The sequence below is a fragment of the Dermochelys coriacea genome, chromosome 11 (genome assembly GCF_009764565.3).
Source record: "Dermochelys coriacea isolate rDerCor1 chromosome 11, rDerCor1.pri.v4, whole genome shotgun sequence".
Classification (NCBI taxonomy): Eukaryota; Metazoa; Chordata; order Testudines; family Dermochelyidae; genus Dermochelys; species Dermochelys coriacea.
The window spans coordinates 21,821,757-21,834,011 of record NC_050078.2 but is presented as its reverse complement, the minus strand read 5'-3'; the positions used below and the strand labels follow the sequence as shown (position 1 = coordinate 21,834,011).

General features: G+C 36.9%; 1 protein-coding gene across 1 annotated transcript in view; it reads left to right on the top strand.

Moving 5' to 3' along the window:
* LRP1B (LDL receptor related protein 1B) overlaps positions 1-12,255 on the top strand; it is a 1,336,604-nt gene that overhangs the window by 984,278 nt on the left and 340,071 nt on the right. Inside the window, exons 42-43 of the mRNA XM_043505072.1 lie at positions 6,101-6,290; positions 8,066-8,270. Coding sequence (XP_043361007.1) covers positions 6,101-6,290; positions 8,066-8,270 — 395 coding nt within the window. The remainder of the gene's footprint in view (positions 1-6,100; positions 6,291-8,065; positions 8,271-12,255) is intronic.

Sequence of the window (12,255 nt, the reverse complement as noted above, 5' to 3'; positions counted from 1 at the left end):
CGGGTCACTATAATATTGACTTACTTGAATTTTGGGCTGCTATCTGTATACTAAAGATGAAAGAATAATCATAGCATTGTAGAAGATTAGGATTGAAAGAGACCTCAGGAAGTCATCTAATCCAGCCCCCTGCTCAAAGCAGGACCAACCCCAACTAAATCATCCCAGCCAGGGCTTGTGAAGCCAGGCCTTAAAAACCTCTAATGATGGAGATTCCACCACCTCTCGACAAAAACCATTCCAATTCTTCACCACCCTCCTAATGAAATACTTTTACTTAATCTCCAACCTAGACATCCCCCACTACAATTTGAGACCATTGCTCCTTGTTCTGTCATCTGCCATCACTGAGAAAAGCCTAGCTCCATTCTCTTTGCAACCCCGCTTCTGGCAGTTGAAGGCTGCTATCAAATCCCCCCTCACTCTTCTCTTCTACAGACTAAATAAACCCAGTTCCCTCAGCTTCTCCTCATAAGTCATGTGCCCGAGCCCCCTAATAATTTTTGTTGCCCTCTGCAGGACTCTCTCCAATTTGTCCACCATCCTTTCTGTAGTGGTTGCCCAAAACTGGATGCAGTACTCCAGATGTGCCTCACCAGTGCTGAATAGAGGGGAACAATCACTTCCCTCGATCTGCTGGCAACGCTTCTACTAATGCTACCCAATATGCCATTAGCCTTCTTGGCAACCAGGACACACTGTTGATTCATATCCAGCTTCTTGTCCACTGTAATCCCCTTTTCTGCAGAACTGTTGCTAAGCCAGTTGGTCCCCGCCTGTAGTAGTGCATGGGATTCTTCCATCCTAAGTACAGGACTTTGCACTTTCGTTCTTGAACGTGATCAGATTCCTTTTGGCCCAATCCTCCAATTTCTCTAAGTCACTCTGGATTCCTCCAGGTGCTAGTGCTTGATTATTATTGAGGGAAGCAAAATATAATGATTTCGCTAATTCCCTTTATGATACTTATGTAAATATAATTCTGGCCTACAAACTTCTCAGCTGAACTTTTTGTCCGCTTAACTTTTGAGTGCCTAATGATGTGATGTTTTCTCAAGAGAGCTTCTTCCTTCAAAAGAGTTGTCTTCAGTGTAACAGGGTAATTCCCTAAAATTGGTTAGCAGAAAAAAAAAACTTCACTGGAGGTTCTTTTATTGCAGGCTATATTAATAGGAGATTCTGTTGCTGAAATTTCTTCAGGAGTTTTTTTTTTCCCCTCCACCTCTGATCATCTTTTTGTTCAAAATCCCCCTAGTAATGGTCTCTTGGTATCATCTTTATATTGATGTTTCCTTCATTTTTTTCTGTTAAAACTTTATGAAATCTGCCCTCCTTTAGATGAAACATTCTCATCACTCTCTCATAAGTTCTTTGCCATTTAGATCATATCTTTTACAAATATGGTAAGATTTTTTTCACCAACTGTAATCTTTGTCTTATGTTAAATAGATTGCATATTTCCATAGATGGCACCATGGCATAGCTTTCCAGGAGTCTTTGTTCTAACACTTGAATAACGTTTATTGGAACAAAGGTGGCTTCAGGGCTCGTCCCCATCATGAAGTAGAGAAACCCTCAGGCTTTTCTCTTTGGCACCTGCTACCTATAGCTTTAAGGGGCAATTTAATTAGCTGTGGATTACCTGTGCAAAACGTTACTTTCCATTTAATTCACAAAATCCATGATTTACAGAAAACAATAGTTAAGTCCCTTCCTTTCTTGAGGTAAAATCTATGCTCGCAAACCAGTGGTCATAAATTGTGTCTGAAATGCAGAGAAATTTCAATATATTGAAAATAACAAAAATTTAGAAAGAGTAATTTTTAACTGATTGGGGAGACGTTAGATATTCAACTTCCTAAACTGCCTCTACCTCCAAGAAGAACCTTTTGTCTGAAGGCCTGTTTTGGTATCCGAATCTCTCAATTTATACCTGAGAGCATAGCTTTTGAGAGGATCCTACTAAATTGAAATAAGCAGTACAGAAATAAATTTCATTTTTTCTTTTACTCAAAATACAAACATAAAAATTCTTCTATCACTTCATTTGTCAGACAGATTTGTTGTTTTATAGGAAAAGCATATACAACCTCAAGAAACCCAATCACCAAAGGCAAGCCCAACCTTCATGTATATTCTGGCATCTCCTTTAGATGGAAGGTGTTTCAATCAGAAGTGTCTTTCCTATGGGTTCCTGTGGATTGTTCTTAGGGCTTTTTCTCCTAAAATCCACCGCTGCATTGTTCCATCTTTTTTATTACTGCATTATTCTGTTCCAATAAGTGAAGATTAGTGAAGTTATTCAGAAGAATGAAGAAAAAATTTCTTCCTAATTTTCTTTTCTAGTAATGTCTTCACTAAAGTTTGAGTCCTATCTCTCATGAGGGTTGAATTTTCAATTATATTGTTGTTGTTTTTTAAATTCCTATAGCTTTAGAGTAAATCTTTTTTCAGGCTGTCAGGTCAGGTATGCAGGACCAACATCCCAGTGTTTCCTTAAAAGCCCCTGCACTTCTTCCAGTTTATAAAACAAGACTGTCCAAACCATCTGGAAGGAGTAGTAGAGACATTATTAGAAAGCCAAATAACAAGATACGCTAGAATTGAATTTTTCTTATCTTGTTTTAGGCAGCTAAGACCCAAGTGTAAAAATCCATCTTAATGATATATATATATCTTCAGAGGAGCAAAATTATGGGCTTTTAATTATCCTTTTTTGTAATATTTGCTTCAATAGATCCATATGCATAAGCTGGAACCATATTGTAATAAAGTATTCTGTGAGGTCACTATCCCTTATAAAAAGAAAATGAAAGGCCTCTTGAACGTATATCTTCTTTATGTATTGCGGTAACCGAGGAAATATATTGACCATAAGTGAATATCATATGCTTATCTCAATAGAGATACAAGTGGTTCCTTGCTGACATGGCATGAAAGTTTAGCTAGGGGAAGCTCTGAGAAAGCTAGTCAGAGGGAGAAATTTTAGAAAAGTAGATCAATAAGAACATAAGAATGGTCTAAGCAATATGGTCAATGGCTCATCTAGCTCAGTATTCTGTTTCCAGCAGTGGCCAGTGTCAGATGCTTCAGAGGGAATTAACATAACAGGGCAATTATCAACTGATCCATCCCCTGTCATCCAATCCCAGCTTCTGGCAGTTAGAGATTTAGGGACAGAACATGGCTCTACGCTTGCATTCATGGCCATCTTGTCTAAATAGCCATTGCTGGACCTATCCTCCACAAAGTCATTTTATGTTATTTTTAACCCAATTATAATTTTGGCCTTCACAACATCCCCTGGGAAGGCAACAAGTTCCATAGGTTGATGGTGTGTTGTGTGCAGAAGGACTTCCTTGTGCTTGTTTTAACCCTGCTGCCTATTAATTTCATTGGGTAACATCTGGTTCTCATATTATGCAAAGGGGTAAATAACATTTCTTTATTCACATGCTCCACACCATTTGTGATATTATAGACCTCTATCATATATCCCTCCTTAGTTGTCTCTTTCTAAGCTGAACAGTCCCAGTCTTTTTAATTGTTCCTCATATGGAAGCTGTTCTCTACCCTAGATAATTTTGTTGCTGTTCCCCATACTTTTTCCAATTCTAATGTGTCTTTTTAGAGATGGAGTGATGCAAACTGCATGCAGTATTCAGGGTGTGGGTGAACCACAGATTTACGTAGTGACATTATGACATTGTTGTTTCTTATTATTTATCCCTTTCTTAATGGTTCCTAACACTCTGTTAGGTTTTTTGACTGATGTGGCGTATGTTGAGCAGATGTTTTCAGAGAACTACCCACAATGATGCAACATCTCTTTCTTGAGTAGTAACAGCTGATTTAGACCATCTCCTTTTGTATGTATAGTTGGGATTATGTTTTCCAATGTGCATTACTTTGCACTGATCAATGTTGAATTTCATTTGTCAAATTCTTGCCCAGTCACTCAATTTTATGAGATCCCTTTGTAACTATTCGCAGTGCACTTTGCACTTAACTATCTTCATTAATTTTGTATCATCAGCAAACTTTGCTTCCTCTCTGTTTACTCCCTTTTCAGGATCATTTATGAATATGTTGAACAGTATTGATCCTTGGAGGACCCTGCTATTTACCTCTCCCCACTGTGAAAACTGACCATTTATTCTCACTTATGCTTTGTTTCCTGACTTTTAACCAGTTACTGATCCATGAAAGGACCTTCCTTGGTATCTCATAACTGCTTACTTTGCTTAAGAGCTTTTTTACATAGGTCCTTGTCAAAGGCTTTCTGAAAGTCCAAGTATACTATCTTAACTGGACCTCTTTGTCCACATGCTTGTTGACACCCTCAGAGAATTCTAATAGATTGGCGAGGCATGATTTCCCTTTAGAAAAGCCACAATGACTCTTCCCCCAATATATCGTGTTCATCTATGTGTCTGATAATTCTGTTCTTGACTAGCGTTTCAGCCAGTTTGCCTGATATTGGAGATAGGCTTTCTGGCCTGTAATTGCCAGGGTCACCTCTGGAGACTTTTGAAAAAATATTGAATGAATCAGTGAAAGTGACACATTCATAGCTAATACTTTTTTGTTGCCTTGTGTGTATGAACTACTGTAGATAAAGTAAATTAACTAAGTTTGCTGAGTGTCTGTTTTCTATATATTACTTCTAGGATGAAAATAATATCCTTGACAATGCCAAATATAAAAAATAATAATCAAGTTAATAAATACAGCATATTATAAAATGAGTCATTGAAGGAAAATCTAGAAATGTAATACATTGCATCTAACTTTCTGCCTAATTCTGTTTTTTGTGTTAAACACTAAATAGATAAAGAATCAGAGTGTCAGTTATGTTGTCTTAGTGATTGGGAACACAATAGTAAGAAATAATTACTCCAGTTTCTGCCAGTGTCACTTTTATTTATTGGAATCGGTAGTCTACAATTTATCTTTTCTTGACAGCATTAAAGGTATTCCTTAGCTGGCTATTAATTTCATTTGCTTTTGTTTCTTCTTCATATTTTTCATGTAGGATGAAAGTGCACAGTACAGTAGTTTGTTTAAAAAATGTATTTTGATGCAGAAGGTTTTTCTAAACATTTTCAGATATGAAAACAAACAATCAGTTAACACTGAAAAAAAGAATTCATTCATTAATGCAAATGGATATCTACATTTACAACATATGAACTCAGATACTGTTTAATAATAAGTATAATTAAAAAAAAAGGTGAGCTTACTCAGTCTTCAGTGTCAGTTGTAGACTTTCACTTGACTACTGGTTTCATAAAAGGTCCCAATTTTTAAAATATTGGCTGGCAGTATTGTACTGAAAATATTATATTAATGGATTTAACAGTTCACGGGTGTTCTGTATCATATTAGTTTAATATTTGCAGATGATATTTGCTTACTCTTCCGTGGTTTTATTTTACTTTATTTTCTTTAAACTGATAATGAAATGTTTAATGGATTGATTTTTATAAGTCCTCCATAGATTTCAATGGAAATTGTGAGTGCACAGCGAATCTTAATATCAGGTTATAAGTAAACAATGGGAAGAGGAAGGAACTTAACTGAAGTTTCCTGTTGTTGTGGATGTTATGAGTTAGATGGAAAGTTAGATAAATCCATTCTTTATTTTCCTTCCCTGGTGTGGTGTTGCAGTTCCATCACCTCCAACGCCCATTGTACCATTTGTTTGCATCGGAGTGATAGGAAACTTTAAAATCTGGGACGGAGAATGTGTTTCTTGGAATATATATATAGATAATATAAGCTTAAAGATACTGCCAACAATTTTAGTTTGAAAGTTAGTAAGATAATAGAGGAATGACTGTGTAGAGGGGGAAAATTATTTTCTGTTTAACATCTGGATTTCAAGCCCAGTTCCACCACAAACTTTGTGTGTGACCTAAAATACATCATTTAATCTCTCTGGATCTCAATGTGTGATGCTGGAATAAAAAAAAAGTAGGAAATGGGAAAAGTTAAAATATCTGAACCACTGTGTTACTCAACAAGTACTATTTAGAAAAAAAATCCCTTTCTTTGATAGCAAGAAGTAATATATTTTCTTTGTAATTGTCTTTATCAGATGTAGGTTCTGTGGAAGGACTTGCCTATCATAGAGCTTGGGATACTCTCTATTGGACCAGCTCTACTACATCATCTATCACAAGACATACAGTTGACCAGAAACGACAAGGGGCTTTCAACAGGGAGGCAGTAATAACAATGTCTGAAGATGATCATCCACATGTACTAGCTCTTGATGAATGCCAAAAGTATGTACCACATCTATATTACTAGTTTTTGAATTTTCAAAAGTGCTGAGCATCGAGCATCTCCCCATTCATGTAAGTGAAAACTCTGGTACTCAGCACTTTCGAAGAACAGGCAAATGCCTAAATATAGTTTCAGGAACCAAATTTCATGCTTTTATTTTTGAAAGCATTTCCAGAAATCCTAAAATGTCTCATTTAATCCAAATAATCTTTTAGATAGAAGATCATGCTCAAATATTTTTGTACTATGCTTTACCAAAAACCCTTCAAGCCGATGTTTGAAAAAATAAGAAAACCTGCCTGAAATATTTACAGTAGAACAGAAAGGATAAGTATTCTCCATTGAGCTGTTCACTTCTGTAATATACAGCTCAAATTTCTTAAGTAAAAGCTGGAAATACAAATATTTTACTGTCTTAAAATAAATCTTCGGTTTCTTGTCTTACTAGTGTATGTGTCCATGAAAATGACCTAGTCAAAGGGCAAATGGGTGTCTAAATTTAGACTAGTAAAGGTAGAATTTTAAAAAATTGCTGTGTCTTAGGAGGACATGTACCATTGAGAGTCAAGCCTCTCTCTCTCTCTCTCTCTCTCTCTCTCTCTCTAATTGAACTTCTCTTATGGCACATTAGAACCTAAGTAGCCAAACATGTCATTTCAGTCAGTAATGTAGCATAGATTCTGAAAAAAGAAAAGGAGTACTTGTGGCTTCAGCTGTAGCTCACGAAAGCTTATGCTCTAATAAATTTGTTAGTCTCTAAGGTGCCACAAGTACTCCTTTTCTTTTTGCGAATACAGACTAACACGGCTGCTACTCTGAAACCTGTCATAGATTCTGAAGTAACTTTATGTAAATTGGGAGGTATGTTCTTGTTGTGAAATATACATCATCCACTATAGTCTGTGTAAGCAGCCCCCATTTGCAGTATTTCTGCATCTACTCTCCCACCCCACCCCCCACTGTTCCTCTGATATTCTTGTTAACTGCTGGAATTAGCCTACCTGCTTGTCACCATGAAAGGTTTTCCTCCTTTCCCCCCCCCCCCCCGCTGTTGGTGATGGCTTATCTTAAGTGATCACTCTCCTTACAGTGTGTATGATAAACCCATTGTTTCATGTTCTCTGTGTGTGTGTATATAAATCTCTCCTCTGTTTTTTTCCACCAAATGCATCCGATGAAGTGAGCTGTAGCTCACGAAAGCTTATGCTCCAATAAATTTGTTAGTCTCTAAGGTGCCACAAGTACTCCTTTTCTTTTTGCGAATACAGACTAACACGGCTGCTACTCTGAAATCTCCATGTAGCATGTCTCTCACAGCCTCACTACAGGGCATAAGTGACCTGGGTAGGGCCTTGTAAGATGGATTTTCCCTAGTTTAGAAAAAAACAGGTGACAGAATTGAGGATAAAAACTCAAAAGATTTGTGGAAAGACAAAAAGTCCATGCTTGCATTTGAGTCAAGGATCTACTATAATTTGAAAATTATTGACTGTCATACGTGTTATCCATTCTTAGAAATAATTGATTTTCATAACTTGGAGAAAGGTGCACTACTTAAAATATTAGACCAAAAGAATCCCAGAGCACTCATTAAAACAGAATAAACTGCAATAATTGATTTTTATTATAATTTAATTGGAAATACTATATAAACTATAACTATATATGAAGGTACATGTTTTTCATATTCTTAATTTATAAGTGGAATTAACGTAGGAAGTAAAATAAAGACAAGTTTAGCTTACAGCTTTTTATTATTTTGATGTTAATACAGTTTAATGTTTTGGACTAACTGGAATGAGCAGCATCCAAGCATCATGAGATCTACCCTTTCTGGGAAAAATGCACAGATTATTATCAGTACTGATATCCTCACACCAAATGGACTTACCATTGATCACAGTGCAGAGAAACTCTACTTTTCAGATGGCAGCCTGGGAAAAATAGAGAGGTGTGAATATGATGGGTCACAGAGATACGTAAGTAAACAAACAAAAATATTGATATATGGAATATGTACTTTTTGGGTAGTCTCTCTAAAACAGCCAAAGTTTAGATTTACCAAATCAGGATCTTATGTATCTGCCTGTAGATCGATGAATCAGTAATTCTCCATTAGTTCTTATTCATGAATAAAATAGCTAAATTGAATCATAGAAATATAGGATTGGAAGGGACCTTGATAAATCTGGTCCAGTCTCCTGTACTTTTAGGCAGGACTAAGTATCATCTAGACCATCTGTGACAGGTATTTTTCTAATATGTTTTTAAAAACCTCCATTGACAGAGATTCCACAGTTCCCTAGATAATTTGTTCCCATGCTTAACTACCCTTCCAGTTCGGAAGATTTTCCTAATGTCTAACCTAAATCTCCTTTGCTGCAATTTAAGCCCATTACTTCTCATCATGTCATCAGTGGTTAAGGAGAACAATTTATCACTCTCCTCTTTCTAACAACCTTTTACATACTTGAAGACTGTTATCATGCCCCCACTTAGTCTTCTCTTCTCCAAACTAAACAAACCCAATTTTTCCAATCTTTTCTCATAGATCATGTTGTCTAGACATTTAGTCATTTAGACATTTAGCTCTCTTCTAGACTTATCAGTGCTGAATAGAGAGGAAGAATTTTCTCATGTCTTGCTTACAAGTCTCTGCTAATACATCCCAGAATGATGTCTGCTTTTTTTGCAACAGTATTACATTGTTGACTCGTATTTAGTTTGTGATCCATTGTAGCCCCAGATCCTTTTCTGCAGTACTCCTTCTTAGGTAGTCCTTTCTCATTTTGTATTTGTGCTGTTGATTATTCCCTCCATAACCCTAACCCTAATTCTAATCCTGTCCTCCAAAGTGCTTGAAACCCCTCCCAACTTGGTACCATCCATAGACTTCATAAGTGTACTCTCTGTGTCATTATCCAAATCATGTATGCATGGATTATTTTAAATTTAGGTTTTCATGTTTCAGATTCTGTGTTTAAAAGGCATTCTTTTTATATGTAAATACTATGAAACAAGCACAACATGCCTCTGCTAAAGCACAATGGCTGATTTCCTAAAATACAGTGCTATATATCACTTCTCATTCTGATATGTCTATTATAAGTTATAGTTAGGGTATGTAGAAAGTTGACTGTAACTTGACTCATTTGGCTGCTGCATGAGGTTGTTTTGGTTTTTTTTAGAAATATTGAGGAAAAGTCCATTTAGCTGTTTTAGATTTATTGAAAAAGAGATTGAAAATAAAATAAAATAAAAAAAATCCCTTTCCATTTTTTATGATATTTCTGACCCAGAGAGACTTCAGAGAGACTTCCAAGAGCCATCTCAGGCACTTCAGAAATGAGTGGGGTGGGGGTGGAGAGAGAGATAAAAGAAAGCATACCTCAAAACTGTCTGGAAATAGTTCTTACTGTGTAATAGACTGCTATGTTTGCAGAAAATTTTAAATTAAAATATAAGTATTGAAATATCACATGGGTCTAGGTATCTGCTAATATTTTAACAGAGCCTGATGTTTGTTGTTACATCGCAGTGCAAACGAGAAATGTAAATGTGTCATTAAAACACACAGCAGTCTTCCAAAAATGCAAATTATATTTCTATCTTTTTATGTTGCCTTCATGTGTTGCTTTTTCAGACACGCTGCCTCGTGAATCCAGTTTTGAAGACAAAAGCAGCAGCTAAACAATAACACTAAGAGTGGGAACTCTCTCCTCCCTGCCACCCAATTTGTTTCAATGAGCCATGTGCTCTAATCCTAGTTTGGACCACTTGCAGACTAGCATAAATGGACAGCTTCATCTTTCCATTTCCTTAGAAAATAAGAAAAGATTTGAATGCAATCACCCCGCAAAACAAATACCCTCTTCCCCACATAAAAATCTGTTATTGTAACACTTAACTTTACATATTTCAAAACTAAATGTTCATGGAAATGCAAAAGCTCTAAATTTCTCCTGGTAACATTAACTCAGCTACAATGCACATATATTTTGTTTATTAATTAGACTAATTAGATATACAGTATATCTATCCTATTCCAGAACTTGGCCTCCTTTCAGTTTTCCTTATGATTCTCTGGAGGTGCAAAGTATCCAGAAAGTCTTTGGGTGGAGAGAGATGGAGAAGATTCACAGAACCTAGCATACTTGTGTCTGTGGCATCACTGCACCCAGTAATCCCTGGTTGTGGGTAGACAGTGGATAACCAGCATTGAGCAGAGCACTGACAGATGTACTCTACTTTACCTCAGGAACTTGCATTTCCCATCCCAAGTTGTGCTCAGCACAGCTCGGACACAGACCAGAATTGGGGCTCCCATGCACATAATGTTACTGTGAAAACCTTAATTTTTGCATTTTCTAACAACTTTTGTGTTTAAATATCTCACCCTAATGTTGTATTAACATAGGGCTCAATTTTATTACTCTTTACCTCCATGAGCACTGGCATTAGTTTCAGTGGAACTATTAGCTGAGTCAGGAACTACTCAGCATGAATAAGAGTGGGTGACCTGTCCATAGTTTATTTTTTAGTTAGTTCTGTATCTAGTATATTATATACATTTTTTTATTTGTGGGATATTAAAGGTGAGCCTAGCCCTACCAGAAGTGCTCGAATTGGAAAGTAAGTGTTTGTGTACCGCTCAGAAGTTATGGTATGCTCCAGCTTTTTCCAGTTTACAGCTGGCAGAAGCAGTGAGGTGTAGAGGTTTGGTATCACCTATACCCTCCTCCTCATTTCCAGCACTGCCCAACATTAACGTCATATGGTTCATATGACAGCATTTATTGTAGAATTTTTAGTATTAATGAAAGTGCTACACAACACTTTTTTATTTTACTGTTAAATCTCTATAGAAATATATTTTCTTTCTAAATGTTTAACTAGGGACGATCTGCAGTCTTAATTCAGTCAAAATTTTTTCTTTGAATTTAATTTAAGGAAGTGCGACTAACTTTTGCTTGAAATGAGAACAGCAAAGTAAACCTCAAACCACTATAAGTTCTTGGTGACAATAGTCATGTCAGAACTTTAATTTTGCTAGTGGTTCTTGCACAGCCTTATTTTGTATTTCTTCAAACAGATGCAGCCATGTATTCCACGTAAGTATGTGCATGCCCAGTGCACCAGAGTTGGAGAATTTTGCCTAGCAGTACTCGTAGGAGGCTGCGCTTTTGCTTTGTACCAATAGCTCCACCCCTGGCTATATGAGGCAGCCCCGTCTCTGCCTCCTAGGGATATTGTAGAGTGTACTTTTATTTCCCTGAAGAACTGATTATTTTCTTTGAAACATGAAATTTGTTCACTTTTGGTATGAAGGACTCTATGAAAACTACTTTATCCTTATAGAAAATTCAATATGGAGTTGCATGGATAATGCTGCAATCTCTGAAACTCCCCTAGCTAAGGTGATGGCAACAGTTTTGAAAGAGTTAAAGGGAGTGACAGATGTCCAAGGTTCAAAGGAGAACTGTAAGCACTTGAAGGACTAAGAGCCTAACAGCCCTTAGAAATCTTGAAACTAAGAAGCCAGAGGATTTTCCATAGAGGACACTGCTGAGGGTAGAAACCTGATATGCTAAAGTGCTGGGTCAAAATTCTGTGTCCAAACCTTTGTGGAGAAAGATTAGGATAATTGGAATGCTTGGGTGTCTGGGATTCTTGAACTATGTGCTGAATTGTACAAAATAGAGGACTACCTCTTTGTAGGTGAAAGAAGCCAGAAGAATATTTACTACCATTAGAGAAAATCATATAGTCAGGGCGTGCACAGGAATTTAAATTTGACCCCTTTTGGAGGGGCACATTCTGTGACTTCTCTGCCAATGCCCGGGGTCAGAGGAGCAAGCCACCCACCTTCCCTCCCACCTCCACTGCAGAGCTGGAACAGCTATCAGCTCCCGCCGGGACCAGAGGAGCTTGCTCTCCCTGCTGAGGCCCTGGGGCTGAAGGAAT